At 43.2% G+C, this 21,202-nt stretch overlaps 1 protein-coding gene across 1 annotated transcript in view; it reads right to left on the bottom strand.

Annotated features, from left to right (window-relative positions):
- Window positions 1-21,202, bottom strand: part of P2RX2 (purinergic receptor P2X 2) — a 122,011-nt gene that overhangs the window by 5,049 nt on the left and 95,760 nt on the right. Inside the window, exons 9-11 of the mRNA XM_075341490.1 lie at window positions 18,075-18,165; window positions 4,328-4,393; window positions 95-172 (exon numbers count right to left, since the gene is read on the bottom strand). Coding sequence (XP_075197605.1) covers window positions 95-172; window positions 4,328-4,393; window positions 18,075-18,165 — 235 coding nt within the window. The remainder of the gene's footprint in view (window positions 1-94; window positions 173-4,327; window positions 4,394-18,074; window positions 18,166-21,202) is intronic.

Here is a 21,202-nt window from a genome sequence, read left to right as displayed (position 1 = left end):
TAAAAAATTGGAAGTGCCATTCTGAAATATCTTTATGCATCCTGGGACTTGTCAAGATTATAAAGCTGGAATGTTTGATCAACTAAATCTTTACCTTGTCGTATTTTCTGATACTATACATATGGTTTTTATTCATGAAGGTCAGCAGTATCCAGTCACAGAAAACGGAACCCTAAAGAGACATCAAAAAGAACACACACAAGGCCTTATTAAGGATCTATGGGATGTTGGGTTAATGAAGGGATCAACCCCTAAAAGCAATACTTTTTTTGTTTGATGAATATAAAATCTAAAAACAAAATGTTCCAATAGCAGCATACACCTAAAACAGCTTCCAAAGTAATTCTGTTATTAAACTTATACATTTATGATTCATGAAAGGCTTAATCCAAAATTAGTAAGTTATCCATTAGTTTGGCAATAACTTACTGATTGTTGCAGGTCCATCTGCCAAACCCCCCTGAAAATGAGGATCTGGAACACAGAACTGGACCATAAAAGCTGAGACACTTTCTCTGACCCTTAGGCGGGCTTTGCACATTACGACATTGCATGCCGATGCTGCGATGTCGAGTGCGATAGTCCCTGCCCCCGTCGTACGTGCAATATCTTGTGATAGCTGCCGTAGCGAACATTATCGCTACGGCAGCTTCACATGCACTCATCTGTCCTGCGACGTCGCTCTGGCCGGCGAACCGCCTCCTTCCTAAGGGGGCGGGTCGTGCGGCGTCACAGCGACGTCACACGGCAGGCGGCCAATAGCAGCGGAGGGGCGGAGATGAGCAGGATGTAAACATCCCGCCCATCTCCTTCCTTCTCATAGCAGCCGGGACGCAGGTAAGGTGATGTTCCTCGCTCCTGCGGCTTTACACACAGCGATGTTTGCTGCCACAGGAACGAGGAACAACATCGTACCTGTCGCTGCACTAGCATTATGGAAATGTCGGAGACTACACCGATGATACGATAACGACGCTTTTGCGCTTGTTCATCGTATCAAAAAGGTTTTACACACTATGACATCGCAAGTGACGCCGGATGTGTGTCACTTTCGATTTGACCCCACCGACATCGCACCTGCGATGTCGTAGTGTGCAAAGCCGGCCTTAGTTGACTGTCTCAGGTTTTTCACACACTGTCGTGCACATTTGATGTGGTGCCCAAGGTTTATTCTGGTTACCCATTTTATCCACAAAATATGCATGATAATCTCTAAGTACAAAGTCACTTATATTTGTCCTATTTTTTTAGTAATTTAACAGAATATATCAGGATCATGCTTACACCATCTACAGACTGTTTGGCTGTTGGTTGACATATTCAACAAAAAACCTTTACAATAGAGTTAAATTTGCGGCGACTTGTAAGCCTCTTGAACAAATGAATGTTGCCATCAGTTTTCACATTGCTTATATAGCCATAAAAATCCAACGTTGCCAGTTTTTAACTGCTTATGAAGCGGTTTTTCTACTGGTTATACTGATTGTATATTCAACATTTATTTTTGCGTATTCAGCATGTCTCAACAATATAATTAAAATTATATGTAATGTTACTTTATTACTGTAAGAGTTCCTTAGTAAACCAGACATGACTGGAGGAAACAGATGTGAGTTTTGGATTCAGTACACCAAAATTCATAAAGAGCACGTTATTTTGTAGATAGCAGAATTTACATGGATCAATTATCATCACTGTCAGCCAGAACCCAAATTCCATATCAGTATGTCTTTGTTATAGGTGGAAACTGTACTACTCAAGAAGAAAATCATGCAGACATAGGGAGAACATACAACTCCTTAGTGGTATTTCAGCCAAGGACCCCAGCGTTGCAAGCAACAATGCTAAACACTGGGCCACTGTGCTAAAAACAAGACTGATGCCCTGGTCTACCAGCTTTGGTTCAGCAAGCTTTTAATCATTACAGTGTGTATTCTCTATATAGTGGCTTGGAATATACTGAAATCACTAATTACAAAACATAAAAAGAAACAGCAGTGAATGTTTATTATGTCACTGATGAAAAATAGCATATACAAACAACTTGAAATTTTAAAAAAATATGACCAGGGTTAAACTACATTAGCACTCTAGGAAAATAAATTGTCTCCATACAGATTGTGTTTTACAGGTATGTACATGTGTGCTACCAGCAGTTGTGCAAACTAAAGGAAAGTAGCATGTAATCCTAAAATGGACGTTCAGAAAAAATGATAATAGCAAATGTTACCATTTCAGTGAAAATTATTTGTAAAAAAATGTCAGTGGTAAATAACTAACCAAAGGTTGCTCAGTGGTTAGCACCTGCAGGGAGGACAGTGTTTGTGTGGGTTTCCTACAGGTTCTCCGGTTTCCTCTCACACTCCAAAAGCATACTGATAGATAATTTAGATGATCACGTCTGTAAAGCGCTGTGGAATTAATGGTGCTATATACCACATTTTGTGGATTATAAGATGCACTTTTCCTCCCAAAATTTGGGAGGAAAATGAGGGATGTGTCTTATAAGCCGAATGTAGCTTGCCATGGGGTGATGGAGAATGGTCACAGGTGACAGAGACAATGCTGCGGTCTGTGGGCTGTGCTGCGGGCGGTGAGGCAGGAGCCATCTTGAAAATGTCGGTGGTGCGGGCTTCAAATAATGGCGCCTGGAGTTGGCGTGTGCACAGATTGAGCTCACGGCTCAAGATCTCATCTGCGCATGCGCAGCCTCCGACCCATTGATCTCCCAACAGCGGAATTTAGGGACATGGTGCCTGGAGATGGTGCATGCGCAGATGAGATCTCGGCTCGTCATTGAGCCGATAGCAAAAGTGCACACATGCTGACTATGGGGACCATTTCTTTCAAACCCGCACTGCCAACAGTCTGTGGATGTTCCTGCCTCACAGCTCTCACAGCGAGCATCCGGGACACCTGCTGCACCGCCCACAGCATCGTCCTGCTCCTCCACCACCCCTGCCTCTTTTAACCCTGCTCCACCACTGCTACCGCGCCCCCCCCCTGGTAAGACACCGCCGGATTATAAGACGGACCCCTTTTATTTTTTATTTACCTTTTTCTCTCTAAATTTGGGGTGTGTCTTATAAACCAGTGTGTGTCTTATAAAACTAAAAAATACAGTAATCAAGTAAAATAAATCCAGTCATCAAGCAAAATAGGCAATGTTACACAATATTTCACCACTGTATATTTTTCTTTAAGTATCTTTTTTAACACATATTTCTGATTTACCAATTATTCTGACATGTTAACTGATCTTTTGTACTAATCTGATGTAAACGGGCAGATTTATACTCATTCAGATGTCTTTTTTTATGAAGAAATCGTATCCGTATTTTTCACAGACAGAACTCGTACCTATTATAGTCTGTGGTGCTTTAACATATCAGTGTACTTTTACAAACTGCACAAAAACAGACGTCTGATTTTGAGTCACATATCAAAATTCCCAAAGCAAGTTTATGAGTCTGTGAAAAAATTAGACAGTACTTGGATGCCATGCATGTTCCATTTGTGTGCTGTTTGATTTTCATGTTTCATTGGGGGGTGGAAATCATCGGACTGCGCTCAGATGACATCCGAGTGTAGCGCAATTTCCGCAGTTCCACAAAGTGGAGAAGATGGAGAAATTGTGTTCTCCATCTTCTACTTCCCTGTGCTACAATTGTCTCATGGGAAAAAATTGGATCACACTAAGCTGACATGCTGATCAAACTGTGATCAGAGTGTCATTCGCAACCTTATGCCAGGTTAACACTAGCGTATAGCATCCGATATGAGTGAATACTATACGAGATATGATCCCATACGAGGTATGTGATAAGCTAATGACACTCAGTTTAAACTCTGCTGTCATTATTCTGTTATCTGATTCTCTCGCATGCAAGAATCAAACGACAGGTGGGAAGAAGATGGAGAGCTGACTCTCTCCATCTTCTCCATTGTCTGTCCCTGTGTATATCAGACTGTACTAATGATTGCTGTCCGATGTTTTGCACGCACCCATAGACTTGCATGGGTGCACATGATCCAAGACACGCTGCCAATCACAGCATGCTGCAATTTTTTCCTCAGTCTGTTGAGATGAGGAAATTTTGCAGCTTTGACCTGCAACATTGACTAACATTTGTCCAAAACTCGCATTGTACTAGTCCGGTTTATACTCTAATGTGAGCGAGCCCTTAAAGTCAGTGGTTTCTATTGGGATCTGATAGAGATAAAGTCCTTGATGTTGAGCTGAGGCTTAGGTATACAGAAGTTTAACCGACGCCATGTCTCTCTACTCGACATACATGCATATCACTGAAAAAAATCTTTAACTTACCACACCAATTGAAGTCAGGGCTGTGGCCAAGTTTATGATGGTCGGGATAAGGCTAAACCTTCCAGCCTGCGTAATGAGAAAAAATTATTTTTCTTAGATTTTCATTAAAAAAAAACCCTAAAAGGCCAAAAGCATTAAAAGTAAGGGCTCTTTCACTCATATGTCACTTGTATATACACTGATCAAATACTGATCAAAAATACTGATGTATGAAGGGTGTTCATGCTGTTTGCATAACATAAAAACAATTCCTAATTCGATAGATACATTTTAGAATTTACTTGTTGATGTACATTCATGGCCACATGGCCAAAAGTGTTGGCAACCTTGAAATTGTTATAGAGCATGACGTTTTTCTCCCAGAAAATTATTGCAATGACTTGTTTTGTCATACACATTTATTTCCTTTGTGTGTATCGAAACAACACAAAAAAGAGAAAAAAGACTAATTTGAAATACGGTAATTTCACAAAAAAACTTCAAAAATGGTCAGAACAAAATTGTTGACACCTTCAACATAATATTTGGTTGCATACCCTTTGAAATAAGTAACTGCAAACAATCGCTTCCTGTAACCATCAACAAGCTTCTTACACGTCTAAACTGGAATATTGGACCACTCTTCTTTTGAAAACTGCTTCAGGTCTCATATTGGAAGGGTGCCTTCTCCCAATAGCAATTTTAAGATCTCTCTACAGGTGTTCAATGGAATTTAGATCTGGACTTATTACTAGCCACCTCAGAACTCTCCAGTCCTTTGTTTCCATCCATTTCTGGGTGCTTCTTGAAGTATATTTGGGGTCATTGTCCTGCTGGAAGCAGTGGAGTTTTCCTGGGTCTCCTGCCATAGCGGTTCATTTAATTCAAATGTCAACTGATAATTCACAATGACACTGAAGCATCCTTAAGGGTGCTTTACACGCTGCGACATCGCTAACGATATATCGTCGGGGTCACGTCGTTAGTGACACACATCGGGTGCCGTTAGCGACATCGCAGCGTGTGACACCAAGGAGCGTCGATCAACGATCACAAAAACGTCAAAAATCGTTGATCGTTGACACGTCGCTCCTTTCCTTAATATCGTTGCTGCTGCAGGTACGATGTTGTTCGTCGTTCCTGTGGCACCACACATCGCTGTGTGTGACACCGCAGGGACGAACATCTCCTACCTGCGTCCACCAGAATAGAAGGAAGGAAGGAGGTGGGCGGGATCTTCCGCCCGCTCGTCTCTGTGTGACGGGTGTAAGCGATGTTGTGCGCCACAGGCAGTGATTTGCCTGTGTCACACAATCGACGAGGGCGGGTACGCTCGCTAGCGATCTCGATACCGATATCACAGCGTGTAAAGTACCCTTTAGCCTGCAGGACAGCTTGAATTTCTCTGGAACTTGATTGTGGTTTTTTATCCACCATTCGGGCTAACCTGCGTTGCAATCTTTCATCAATTTTTCCTTGTCGTCCATGTCCAGGGAGATTAGCTACTGTCATGGGCTGTAAACTTCTTGATGATGTTGCACACCATGGACAGAGGTATATCAACATCTCTGAAGATAGACCTGTAATGTTAAGATTGTTGATATTTTTCCTGTCCTCAGACAGTTCTCTTCCCCTCTTTATGTTCTCCATACTTAGTGTGGCACACAGACACAAAATGCAAAGATTGAATCAACGTCTCCCTTTTATATCTGGTTTCAAGTGTGATTTTCAAAATGCCCACACCTATTACTTGCCACAAGAGAGGTTTACTGAGCTTCACATGTTTAAAAAAAAAGTTGTTTACCCACAATTTTGGAATTTTTTTCCAGCACATCTCTGGGGCTTTGAGAGAAATTATGTCCAATTTGCCTTTTTTAGTTTGTTTTTATTTTCCTTTTGTTGCTCCAATAGACACAAAGGAAGTAACCATGTGTATGACAAAACATGTAACTGCAATAATTTTCTGGAAGATGTCCTTTATTTTCTGGAACAATTTCAAGGGAGCCAACACTGTCGGCCATGACGATATGTTGTACTTTTTGTAGTATGTTAAATCTGCCATCTTGGATTTGGCCATTGCGATTAAGGATGTTTTCAGAAAAACTATATTACGAAATTTTGGGCAAAAAGGTTAAAGAGTATGTCTTTTTTTTAAATACAATTGTATAATTTGTGTATAGAATTATTTATATAAAAATAACAACTTTGTAAATGTATTACATTGTTTATGGTGCATCTGATTCTGAATTACAACTTGTATAATAGCACAGAGCTATAGTCACAATTCTGCAGGTTACTATTGGAAAGTGTCATCAAGCTAATCATCATCTCATGACAGTTGTTAGAGGTATATTAGGCAGCAATATAACAATCAGTTCTTGCAGGTGATGTGATGAAAGCAGGAAAGATAGTGATGCAAAAGTATCTAAACGACATTTAAATTGTGGCAGGATTTGTGTTCCCAATATGCAGTGGATTGGAGCTAACAAAAAAGGTTCCAAAGAAGGGCAAATGTTGAAATAGTGACATTAGGGAGACCATAGTTCATACATGCACCTATAAAAGTCATTGTTAAATCTCCTAGTTCTATCTTGCAAAAGCGCTACTGTAGCACAAATTTGTAAAAAGTTATATCTGGCTATAATATAAAGTTATCAGAACACTTAGATTACTGTGCATGAAGTTTCTCTGCTGGTAATCAGCTAGACTGCACATTCTGCCCTCTGTCTACTGTTGAAATTGTCAACAGTAGAAATTTCAGTATCTGAACAAAGCAATGGAGCACCAAAAAAGGCCTCTTGGACAGCTGAACCTTCATTTCTTACACCATGTGGATGGCCAGATGCGTGTATATGTCACGCTCCCCGGGTCCCGGCGCCGTCTGTCACTCACCGCTCCGGTTCCCAGTCCTCATGCCCGCGGCTGCCCCCCTCACTTTCCCTCCTCTGCGTCCTCCATGCCTCCTGCCCGCCGGTCCCGGCGTCTCCCTGTGACCCAGGACACTCTGGCTGGTCCCCCTGCATCTCCTGCACCGCTTCCTGCTCTGGTCTTCGGCACATGAACCTCGCGCATGCGCATTAGGGAGCGCGTTCACTCACCTCTTCTTAAAGGGCCAGCGTCCTGGAAACAGGATATGGCCAATTACAGGTACAGGGTATATTAGGACTTCCTTTCCATGTGGGCGGTGCCTGATCAACGTGTTCCCATAGCTAGGTGTTCAGGTGCCTTGTCTTCGTTTAACTCTGTCTCTTCCGCAGAGCCCGCCTGCCACCCTAACCCGGTCCTGACGGCTGATTCCCCAGGAAGTCTCCCGGTGACTGACTGCTGAGGTTCCCGCCATCTCCCAGCAGCCTGAACCCATCACCGATCCTCGACTTCACCTGGTAAACATCAGTCTGCACGTCTCGCTGGACCCGGACCCCGTCTGCTGTTCCTACCCGGCACCTGAATCCAGTTCTAGTCATCCGTCCTGCCTACGGTGCCCGTTGGACTCAGAGACATTCCTGTACAGATGCCTAAAGGACTCTTACCTTGTACCCCTAGTGTTCCGGCTACCGTGCATCTAGGCCCTCTGGTGGGGTGATCGGACAGTCCCTGTATAGGGGTTAGCTCCAGGTTGCCTCACTGGGGGAGTCTGGTGCTCGGCCCAGTGAGTCCACCTCCAGGACGTTACAGTATATTGATTACCTAGGGAAGAGATGGTGCCATGATGTGCACTATGGGAGGAAGGAAAGTGTGATGCTTTAGGAAACTTTCTACAGGGATATTTAGGAAACTTTCTACAGGGATATTTTGGTATCTGTCATTCATGTGGATATTATTTTTAAAGTAAGTACACCCATTTAAGGCAACGGTATACCCTAATGGCAGTTGTCTCTTTTGGTATAATTTCCCTGTCATGCTGCAAAAAATTGTTGAGGATTCAGGAATGGATTGAGAAACATGACAAACAGTTCAAAGTTTGTGCACTGTGATGGGGCATTGATCCAAGGAACTAGCCTGATTGTTGTATGTGGAGTCGGAAAGGAATTTTTTTTCCCCGAATGTGGTGCTGTCTGCCCCATGGGGATTTTTGCCTTCCTTTGGATCAACAGGTTAGGTTAGGTCATGGGTTCAACTCGATGGACCTTAGTCTACCTTCAACCTTAAACACTATGAAACTATAGAACTATGATATGGCCTTCAAATTTCTCAAATCTCACATCTCAATTTGATCAAGTATCTAAAGTGCTGAAAAAACGAATCCAATCTCCACCTTGCCACTTACAAAACTTAAAGGATTCATAGATATTGGCTTGGTATCACAGAGCAATTTTATAGACCTTTGAAGCCCATACCTTTGATTGCTAAGAGTTTTTTGATGGCACAAGCAGTACCCACACAATTAGGCAGGTGGTCTTTATATTAAAACTTACTGGTGTATACGAGGGGCTGTTGATAAGTCTTTGGCTATGTGATTTTTTTTATTCTATGGTAACAAATGTTACATCACATGAAAGCCTTGTGTGTCTAATATATGTTTTCAAGATTTTGTGTTTGTTGCTTTTGGCAACAGAGTTCTACGCACGCGGGAAAACAAAATGGCAGAGTCTAATGCGATATTCACAGCAACTGAGAGCAAAAGGAGTGATAAAATTCTTGTTTCTGTAAGGAAAGTCCGTGAAGGATATTCATGGTGATATGTCACAGACATTGGGGTATCAATGCCCTTCATATTCCACCGTTAAGGACTGGGTTGCCAAATTTAAAACAGGCAGCACCAATGATGAGGAACGTCCTGGACGACAAAGAATGGCTGTTGTTCCGGAGATCGTCAATGCTGTGCAAAACCTCATACTGGAGGATTAATGAATTTCAGCTAAAGCAATAGCAGACATCATGGGGATTTCCCATGAACGTGGTTGTGTCATTATCCATGAACATTTGGACATGAGGAAGCTGTCTGCAAAGTGAGTCCCCAAATGTATGACAGCATGACAGCAGATCAGAGAAGCATGCGAGTGAAAACTTCCCGGTCCATTTGTCAGCGTTTCTTCATTGATAAGAACTTCGTGGGTTAACTGGTCACTATAGATGAGACCTGGATTATTTATATGATCCTGAAAACAAGGAGCAGTCAAAAGAGTGGAGACGCAGTGGTTCTCCTCGTCTAAAGAAGTTCAGGGTGCAAAAATCAGCCACTAAGGTGATGGTGTCTGTGTTCTGGGATAAGGAGGGCGTGCTGCTAGTGGGCTACCTTCAAAAGGGTTCCACCATTAATGCAAAGTATTACATTGCACTTTTGGACAAATTGAAGGCAGCTCTGGAGGCCAAAAGGCACGGCAAGTTGTTCAAAGGAATCTTGTTCCTGCAAGACAACGCCTCCGCTCATACTGCACAATCGACCATAGAAAAACTAGCAGGGCTGGGCTTCCAGGTGGTTGACGACCCACCTTATTCACAAAATCTAGCTCCTTCCGACTATCATCTGTTTCCAAACCTGAAGAAACACCTCAAGTGTACCAAATTTCACACCATTTCTGATGCCATGGCTGCAATGGATGCCTGGTTTGAGGCACAACCAAAATCATCCTTTTTGCTAGGCTTACAGAACTTGGAATACCGATGTAAGAAGTGTGTTGAAATCAGTGGAGAGCATGTGGAATAAATGTAAAGTTTCATCATCCTATCATGTTTCTTTCTGGGTAAAGCCAAAGACTTATCAGCAAGCCCTCGTATAATGGTGTTCTAAGGTGAATTTACCTTAACTGAATATGTGTTAAACAGGGTAAAACACCAAGAGCACACTGGCTCAAAACTGTTGTCACATTAATGCTTCAGTGGAACCATAACAATATACACTACCTATGAACTCTAAAACATACATTATAACTAAACTGCATATGAATAGGTCCACTCTTAACTCTGCAGTGACATCAACTTAAATTTCTGATGGATGTATGCACTAATTGTATGGAGTGGGTTTATCAGCTAGCTCCAATCGCATCAGCTTAAACTCTTAGATGCCACCATCAATTTTGACAGCGGCATTTACAAGATTAAGGGTATATCTTCAAACATCAATGGCTCCCCTCCTCCGAGAATCAATCACAAGATGCTAGTGGGTTGACATAACAACCGAGTGCCTCTCTGGGTTCAGCACTATGATTTGGCCAGTGCTCCCGATGTCTGTTATCCTCTGCAGCACTGACGATATGTCGGCAATGCTGCAGCCAATAACTGAGCTCAGTGGCTCCCCCTGAGTTGACAGCAGGATCTGCTCAGAGCTCTGTAAAGTGAGTAAAAGCACAGTTTGTTTGTTTTTTAATGCAAACTACAGCTGTTGGACAGAGGTTTTTTTTAAAACAGGAATAACTGTAGTTTTACAGTCCATTTTACGATTCTATTTTCTCCTATGAAGAAAACTCACAGCCACAGTTTTGGAATCTGGTTTATAGGCAATCAAGTGATTGCATGTTCAAGTCCCCCAAAGGGAACTACAAAAAATATTTTAAAATATTGAAAAAATATATAAAAACCCCAATCAATTTAAGTTGTCTGAAACATAAATCAAATTCTTAAAAAAAATAAAAAACATTTTTTATAACACTGTATTTGTGTGTCTGAAAATAATAAAATATCGAAATATTTATCAGATATGGTGAATGCCAAAACTGAGAAAAAGTAGAAATGGCAAAGTTGCTATTTTTGTCACGTTATCTCACAATTAAAAAACTCTGAAACTACGGTAATATGGACCTCCCAAAACAAAAACTACATGTGACTGATGTCACCAGATGCATCGGGTGCAGCGCTGTGTGAGTCAAGAGTAGCTGCTGCTCAAAGCCTATGGAGTGTCAGAATGAGGCTTCATAGTCTTTGATTGACGGAATCGGGGAACGTCATGGGAACCGCTGCACTACGCCGGGCCTGAGTGGGAACTTTATTTTCTAATAAATTGGTTTTTATGTTTTTCAGGTTTCCATTTGAGGACTACGTTGGATTCCCTGGACTACGTCAGACCTGCCTTAGTTTTTTTTTAATAAATAAAGTTGATGAACCAGGGAAAGAGTCAGGAAGTGTTTTTTAAAATAAAGTATTTGTATGTGGGTGCTTTTTTCATTTTACTTACTGGGTTAGTAATGGGAGTGTCTGATAGACACCTCTCCATTACTAACACCAGGGCTTGATGTCAGTTGTGATTTTGGCCAATTCACAGATGACATCAACCCTAATACCATTACCCTGAAAACTAACACACCAGGGCAAAAAGCCTAGGCGATGCGTCAGAATTGAAGCATCTAATATGATGCTCCACTACTGGGGCGGCTGCGGGCTGGTATTTTTAGTCTGGGAAGGGACCAATTAACATTGACCTTCGCTGCCTGATATCATTACCTCTCAACTATCTGCTTTACCTTTGCTGGTTTCATAAAATAGGGGGTAACCCACGTAGTGTTTTCATTTATTTATTTCTTAACTTAAACAGCCTAAACTCTACATGAAAGCCACTAAAGGGTGCAAGTTTATAATATTTAGGGGGGTTGGGACATTATATATCTGCAGGATATCTCTCTATTATATGTGGGTTTTTAAAACTTCCATGTATGGGTGATGAGTGACCTACTATTAACCCCTTCACGATCGACGACGTACCCGTATGTCCTAAATCGTGAAGGGGTGATCACCGCCAGCTGCTGCGCTGAGCCTGCGGTGATCCTCGCACATGTCAGCTGATTTGAACAGCGAACATGTGTGCCTCACAGGCACAGGTGGATCCGCGATCCACCCGCCCCTGTTAACTCCTTAAATTGTGCTGTCAAAATGTGACAGTGCGATTTAAATGCCCAGAGCAGGTAACGCGCACTTACACACTGCCATAGGAAGAATAGTGAGATGATCACGGGGAGCCGATGGTTGCCATGGTAGCACAGGGATGACAGAACAGGGTAGAACAGGCATTTTCATCCTGTTCTGAGCTGTGCAGTAATTGGTAAATGGTTAAATACATGAAATCCAAAAATTTCAGAAAGCAGCTGTGGGGGTCCAGTCAGGAACCACCACTCAGCATGCCAAGCTACTTAATATCACGAAATGGAAGCAAGAGAAAACGAGTAATATGCTTCAGTGAAAAAAATATTTTTTATTTTATTTAAAATTTTTGCATAAGTGCTTTATGTATTAGAAAAAGTAATAAATACATCAGATACAAGGATAATACATGGACCAAGAGGAAGATGTTAAAAAGGCACTTGCATGACCTGTCTTATAAATAATCAATATATGTGACAAAAAAGATATAAGTGTGGATCCGAAAGCAAAGTTCCATCAAGAAATCTTGCATTGGGGACTTCAAAACATTGTTACACAAGGATAGAAAAACACTATTATAAACCGTCAGAGGGAAATCCCTTCTTGTATTGTTAGATAGACAAACAAGCAGGGGCGTAACTACCACGGTCGCAGCGGTCGCCACTGCGACCGGGCCCGGGAGGTTAGGGGCCCGCCCTGAAGATAAACAGCTGATCGTGTCAGGGAGCGAGAGCTGCATTACTTAACTTGTAACTATACTATACGATCTCTTTTACAAGTGGCCGGCTCCGCCCCCTCTAGCCTCTTTACCTGTGACCTCGGGCTGACTGCCTGCCGCGTCATCTACTCTTTACAGCCAGGGTATGGAGACAGTGACTGGCTTCTGTTTGTGACTGTGGGGATAAGGGACTGAGGCTGATCTATGAGTTGGTGGGGGTCACAACCCACAGAATCAGTGCCATACAATGAGTGTAAGCAGTGGGGGACGCATTTGGAGCAGTTTGTTGAAGGCAGCCAGGTCGTTTGCACTATATATGGCTAAATGACTGTGCACTGCTGAGTGCTATTACACTGTAACGCTATGTGCACAAGATGGAGATTTGTTTGCAGAAATTTCTGCATCAAGTCTGCATCTACTGGCAGGAGAAATGCTGCAGCAAAAACAAAGGGTTTTGCCACAATTTGATGCATTATATGTATTTTTGGTTTCGTTTTTTTTTTCCATTACTTTTAATGGGGAACACGCAGCATAAACACAGAAAGAATTGACATGCTGCAGTTTTTTTTTCTACAACCAAATCTGCAAGGAAAAGATCCTGAACGTGTTCACAATACTTCAGAATTCTCATTTACCATATTTTTCGCTTTGTTAGACGCACTTTTTTCCCCTGAAAACTGGCGGTAAAATGAGGATGCATCTTACAAAACAGATATGGCTTTATGAAGGCGGCGGTGATCGAGCGGGCTCATAAGATGCGCTCAGAGGTGTCGCGTGGACAGCATTGATCTGCGGGCAGGCGGGCTGTGAGGGTGTCTCAGCGGCGGGTGCATTGAGCTGACTGCAGGCTCAATTGAATCGCTCACAGTTCACGCGATGAACTTCAAGAAAATGGCCACAGAAGCAGCGCTTGCGCAGATTGACACAATGGACTTTAAGAAAATGGCCATGGAGTCCTATCTACGCACGCGCCACCTCCGCGGCCATTTTCTTGAAGTCCATCTCGTCAAACGCGGATGATTCAATGGAGCCGGCAGTCAGCTCAATGCACCTGCCGCCGAGTTGCCTCCACAGACTACCCGCCGCCATGACACCCTGTGTTGTGACACCTCCACAGCCCGCCCGCAGATCAATGGCGGCCGCTGCAACAACCTTGAGCGCATCCTGTGACCCTGCTCCACCACCACCGCCCTGGTAAGCCATAGCCAAGGGATTCAAATGCGCCCATGGCTACACCCCGAGCCACAGCATCGCTGACCCTCCTGAGCCGCAACACCCCCTCCTCCAAGCCTGCAGAATCGCGACCCTCCTGTGACCTTCCCAAGCCACTACACCACTGCCGCTCCCCCCTGGTGAACATTAGGATTAAGACGCACTGGGATTATAAAATGGACCCTCTTCAACATTAAAACTTATTTTTTCCTATTTTCCTCCTCTAAATCTGGGGTGCATCTTATGCCAGAAAAGTATTTTATTTTTCATTTTATAAGGATTTCCTGCAGCAGCATTTACTGAACTGTACACTGACAAGCTGCAGAATTTATGCTAAACTGTGAACTGTATATATATATATATATATATATATACCTGTCCTCATGGGTGTAACTACCTCGGTCGCAGCGGTCGCGATTGCGACCAGGCCTCGGAGGTCAGCGGCCCGCGGCCGCCCGGCAGATCAGCAGCCAGCTCCTTTCTGTGAGAGGAGCTGCGCTGTTCTGCACCAGACCACGCGGCGGCTGCTATATGACCCAGTCGCCGCTGCTGACACCGGGCACCCCCTGTCTGGTGTCAGCAGTGGCGTCACCGCGCTCCCGTCTCTCACCGCGCTCCCGTCTCTCACCGCGCTCTGCTTTGATATTGCATAGAGTGGCCGGCGCCGCTCTATGCATCATCAGTCTTCCCCTGTGTCTGCGCGGTGACATCCCTCCTGTGCGACTGCTGTGTGTGGTGAGAGCACAGAGCACAGGAGGACGCCGACCGGAGCCACGGGGGAACGATGACAGAAGTGAGGACGGACAGCGGTGAAACAAGTAGAGGTGAGGACAGAACTGCAGTGGAAGGAGGAGAGGTGAGTACTTGTTTTTTTAATTTTTTTTTTTATAAATCAGTGAGTACACGGGGAGGCTGGCTGCAGGACACATGGAGTCCTTGGGGAGGCACTGGCTGCAGGACACATGGAGTCCTTGGGGGGGCCCTGGCTGCAGGACACATGGAGGCCCTGGGAGGTGCTGGTTGCAGGACACATGGAGTCCTTGCGGGGGAAATTGGTTGCAGGACACATGGAGTCCTGGGGGGGGGGCGTGAGGCTGGCTGCATGACTCATGGAGGCCTGGTAAGGGGCTTGCTGCATGACACATGGAGACCCTGGGGGGGCTGGCTGCATGACACATGCAGGTCTCTGGGGCTGCATGATACAATATGAAGGTTTATGGGGCTGCATTGTAATACATATAGAACTATGGGGGCTACATTATAATATATGGAGGCTACTTTATATATGGAGGACTATGGGGGTGCATTATAAAACATGGAGGACTGTGGTGCAGTATAATACATGGAGAACTATGGGGTGAATTATAATACATGGAGGACTATGGGAAATGCATTATAATACATGGAGGACTATGGAAGGGTATTCTAATATATGAAGGGTTATGTGGGACCCTTTATACTATATGGAAGGCTATGTGGGGGCCATTATAGTTTTTGAAGAACTATATACGAGGGGGGACAAAGATACAAACATGGGATGGGAACGTTTTATGCTGAGGAAAAAAGGCTCTTTCCCTCAGCACCCAGATTTCCCATGCTCTGATATGGGAAAGCTGGGTGCTGAGGGAATGATGTATAGCAGAGCATGGGAAAGCTGGGTGCCGAGGACAAGATGGATATCAGAACATGGGAAAGCTGTGTGCTGAGGGTAAGAGCCAAGTGTCAGCATCATAATCCTGTACCCCGAGTGTCAGTGTCATTATCCCGTACCCTAAGTGTCGGTGCACGTACAGGGGGGGCCCCGGTACAAATTTTGCACCAGGCCCATCAAATTCTAGTTACGCCACTGCAAACAAGTCATGTATAGTAAAGAGGGGGTTAATCCCTTAAAGGGCCTCCTGCATGACTTGTCATACAAGTGATCAATGTGCGTAACAAGGAATACAGATGTAGATCTGGAAGCACAGTTCCAACAAGTGATCTTACATTTAAAGTTCATAACATTGTTACACAAGGACAGAAAAAATCACTGTTGTAAGCTTTCAGAGGGAAATCCCTTCATATATTGTTACACTGGAGCGATTTAAGCAAAGATCCCCGCAGCAAAATGCCAGAACACCGCTGAGTCTAACCCAATGGGGTATACAGGCATGGTCTCAGGTATAATAATAATTCCTTCAATTACAATACAAGCCGAGTATTCAAACCCTGGGATCAATGAGCCATAGAATGACAGTTAAAAACATCACTGTAAGGCATATGCAGAGAGGGTCCCACCTACCGCAAGCACAGTGCATAAAGCTCCAAAGGTTGTGGACAGACAGGTCAAAATAAGGTGACGGGACTCCCTGACGAAGCAACAACACATATCTTGTGAAACGTACGTTGGAGGTTTTTAAGGGATTAACCCCTCTTCACCTTATTTTGACCTGTCTGTCCACAACCTTTGGAGCTTTATGCACTGTGCTTGCGGTAGGTGGGACCCTCTCTGCATATGCCTTACACTGATGTTTTTAACTGTCATTCTATGGCTCATTGATCCCAGGGTTTGAATACTCGGCTTGTAAGGAATTATTATTATACCTGGGACCATGCCTGTATACCCCATTGGGTTAGACTCAGCGGTGTTCTGGCATTTTGCTGCGGGGATCTTTGCTTAAATCGCTCCCGTGTAACAATATATGAAGGGATTTCCCTCTGAAAGCTTACAACAGTGATTTTTTCTGTCCTTGTGTAACAATGTTATGAACTTTAAATGTAAGATCACTTGTTGGAACTGTGCTTCCAGATCTACATCTGTATTCCTTGTTACGCACATTGATCACTTGTATGACAAGTCATGCAGGAGGCCCTTTAAGGGATTAACCCCCTCTTTACTATACATGACTTGTTTGTCTATCTAACAATACAAGAAGGGATTTCCCTCTGACGGTTTATAATAGTGTTTTTCTATCCTTGTGTAACAATGTTTTGAAGTCCCCAATGCAAGATTTCTTGATGGAACTTTGCTTTCGGATCCACACTTATATCTTTTTTGTCACATATATTGATTATTTATAAGACAGGTCATGCAAGTGCCTTTTTAACATCTCTCTCTTGGTCCGTGTAATATCCTTGTATCTGATGTATTTATTACTTTTTCTAATACATAAAGCACTTATGCAAATATTTAAAAAAAAATAAAAAATATTTTTTTCACTGAAGCATATTACTCGTTTTCTCTTGTTTCCATTAATTGGTAAATGGGTAGCAGCAAAAAAATTCCAAAAGCGAAAATTACATTTTTTGGTCACCACAAATTTTGCGTAAAATGCAATAACAGGCGATCAAAACGTATCATCTGCGCAAAAATGATAACGTTAAAAATGTCAGCTCAAAGAGCAAAAAGTAAGCCATCACTGAGCCCCAGATCCCAAAAAATTAGAACGCTATGGGACGCGGAAAATAGCGCAAAAAGTGCGCTACTTCTTCTGGACAAACTTCTGAATTTTTTTTAACCCCTTAGATAAAAGTAAACTTATACATGTTTGGTGTCGACAAACTCGTGCTAACCTGAAACATCACACCGACACATCAGTTTTATCATATAGTGAACACAATGAATAAAATCCCACCAAATAATCATGCAATCGCACTTTTTTGCAATTTTTCCGCACTTGGAATATTTTTTTGCCATTTTTCATTACACTATATGGTAAAACTTATGGTTTCATTTAAACATACAACTCGTCCCACAAAAAACAAGCCTTTATATGACAAGATTGACAGAAAAATAAAAAAGCTATGGCTCTCAGAAGAAGGAGAGCAAAAAACAAAACTAGAAAACGGAAAATCGCCCAGGGGTGAAGGGGTTAAAAGATAAAATCAGCTGTTGCTAATGGGAAGGGGCGGTTGGGGTGCACAGCCAGTCAAATGGACATCACTCCATATTAAATAACTTATTTTAATATAAAATAACAGGACAGATCTGTATTCTGTAAAATTAAGTACATAAATTGCATCATAAACATCTTTATTGACTGACATCCTAAATATAAGTAAAGTTACCTGTCCATGAACAATCACATCAATGCGGATCCCATAAACTTTTATTAGCGTACGGGTTTCTGTACCATTCATATTGTAATATTTGGCAAACCTGAGTGATGAAATATCAGAAAAGTCATAAAGTATTGATAAATGAAAACTGATTTTAGGCAGTCAATTCACTCATTTACTTATTCTTATTTACGATAATTATATTTGTTATAAAACAACATGCAGAAACATCACATTCAATAGTATAGGATATATTTTTATATAATACAAATGCATAAATTGGAAACAAGATTTTGTGATAAAAATGGGTGACCTTGATTTTTATAGGATGCCATCTTTTGAAAGCAACTAGTGATACATTCTCATTCTTCTCTTACCCCATAGCACCCAATAGTAGGTATCACCAATACGTTTGAACCTGCTGTAAGTTTCTGTACTCAATATTGAGATGTGTAAATGGCTTGTGTAATGTTAAAGGGAAACTGTTATGTCGTACAACACTATATACCTACAGATGTGGGGTTAATCTGCAGGTAACAGAGTATGGGTGGGTGCACACAATCAGGACATGCTGTGTCCTGGATGCAGCATGTCCTCTCCTGCGGTGCCATAAGTGTTCTGCGCAGAAGACCGCAGTGGACTGTGCCCACGAATAGGGTTCACAGTGAACTTTGTCTGTGTTCTCCCTGCAGACAACACTCGCATCTCTGCAGCATAAATTGATATTCTGTGGCTCAGAAAGTCAAACAGCATGGTCATTTTTGCTGCAGAGAAAAGAAGCGCAATGGACAGGAGATTTTAATAAATCCCACCCACTGTGCTTGTACTGTAAAACACAGCGTTTTGGACGCAGAGGAAAAACACTGTGTCCAAGGTGCTGCTATTACTGATTGTGGGCACACACCCTTAACACTAGAAGTCCCAGAAATTTTGAGCTCCCCCTGAAGTCCTGAAAGAGGGTCAAATGAAATACAATAAACTGAATAGAACTAACTAGAAACTAAATGGCTAAACTCAATGGAAAATAACAACCTCCTGTGGTGCGACAGTAATGGCCTTAATTACAGAACAAAAGACGGTGATTATGGGAAGTTAAGCTAAAATCCTTCAGTTCATTCGACCCGTCTCTGGGTTCCAAAGGTAGAAATGTTAAATGACCCCTCTCTGGGACTTCTAGTGTTAAGGCCACTTTACACGCAACGTCATCGCTAACAAGATGTCGTTGGGGGTCACAGAATTCGTGACGCACATCCGGCTTCGTTAGTGACGTTGTTGCGTGTGAAACGCACAAACGACCGTTAACGATCAAAATTACTTACCTTATCGTTGATTGTTGACGCGTCGTTCTATTCCTAATTATCGTTGCTGTTGCAGGACGCAGGTTGTTCGCCGTTCCTGCGGCAGCACACATCGCTATGTGTGACACCGCAGGAATGAGGAACATCACCGTACCTGCGGCCGCCAGCAATGACGAATGAAGGAGGTGGGTGGGATGTTCCGCCCGCTCATCTCCGCCCCTCCGCTTCTATTGGGCGGCCGCTTAGTGACGTCGCTGTGACGTCGCACGAACCGCCCCCATAGAAAGGAGGCGGTTCGCCGGCCACAGCGACGTCGCTAAGCAGTTAAGTACATGTGACCGTTTTTAGCGATGTTGTGCGCCACGGGCAGCGATTTGCCCATGACGCACAACCGACAGGGGCGGGTGCTTTCACCAGCGACAACGCTAGCGATGTCGCTGTTTGTAAAGTGCCCTTTAGGGTACGCTCACACTGACATATAAAACATGGTTCAAATCCTCATCCAAAAACGTTGGATGAGTAAAATCTGTTTGGTCTCCTGTATATGGTGTGCGATCATTTTCTCGCCTAGCATTCATATACACTGTGTATTTTTCCCAGCAGCTATTATTCAACAGTTATTTACAGGACTGTTTGCAGTGTTAGGCCTAAAACACACGGAATGAAAATCAGTGCGAGTGGAATGCAATAAAACATCGCATTCCACTCGGACCAATATTAGCCTGTGTGTCAGCACCCATGAGCGATTATTTTCTCAACCCTAATCGGACCGAGAAAACAATCGCAGCATACTGCGACTGTAATTTGATCCTTTTTTCTCTCGCACCCATTCAAGTCTATGGGGCGAGAGAAAAATGGTGTACCGCCAGTGCAGTGCGAGAATGGCAATAGCCGGCTACGGAGGAGAGAGGGAGATAAATCCCTCCCCTCCGCAGCGCCAGCCCTCCCCTCCTCAGCACTGGCCCGCCCCTCCTCAGTGCCAGCCCGCCCCCCGCAGCTGAGGTCCGATTGCATGATCGGACCTCAGTCGCAGTGACACTCGCATGACATTCGGCTCCTGCTATGAGAGCTAGGTGAGATTAGACAAATGTTCTCACCTGCATGTGGAGTGCGCATCTCCCCTCTCGTGCAGTTGCCTTTTGAATCAAGGTGTCAGCAAGGCAGTCCTTCATCTAGACTCTCCGTCTTAAGGTTCGTTGGGCGCCAACTGTCAAGGCGGTCCATAAATTTACTGTGATGCAATCTAATTGTGCATCCCCCTTAAAACCTGTCTGCATCCAAATTATGAGTCAATTGTGGTAGCATGCATCATACCACTCTCTTTCATACACACCAGAGACGTACTCAGATATGAATAGAAAGTAAGACTAGTTTAATACGGAAGTTGGACAAACATTTAAACGGAGTTATTGGCTAGGAGCCAATAATACGTAACATGTCTCCTATTGGATAAAGTAGAACAGCTTTATTCTGTGATATACAATATACTGTAATGTGCTTGCTTCCTCATTTATATTAAGCAATGTCAGCATGATTCACTTATCACATGAAAGTAGAGACTGTCTGAGTCTTATGTCGAAAATGCAGAACTAGGTGTGGTTGAGTCTCAAACACCATCTTAAATCCTGCTTTTTGGATATTTTCATATAACTCTTATATATACTCCTAATAGTTCATAATCTTATCCTTAACCCTGCCAGCGTGAGCCGAGTGTCATGCGAGGATCGCAGTAGTGACCCAGGCCTTACGCGGAAATACGCAGCATGTTGTGATCCTTTTCTCAAGCCAAACACAGCTGAGAAAAAAATTGCATATCACCACTGCCTCATTGAACAACAC

Source organism: Anomaloglossus baeobatrachus, chromosome 1 (assembly GCF_048569485.1).
Source record: "Anomaloglossus baeobatrachus isolate aAnoBae1 chromosome 1, aAnoBae1.hap1, whole genome shotgun sequence".
In the NCBI taxonomy this organism is placed as follows: domain Eukaryota; kingdom Metazoa; phylum Chordata; class Amphibia; order Anura; family Aromobatidae; genus Anomaloglossus; species Anomaloglossus baeobatrachus.
This window is presented reverse-complemented; position numbering and strand designations above follow the sequence as displayed.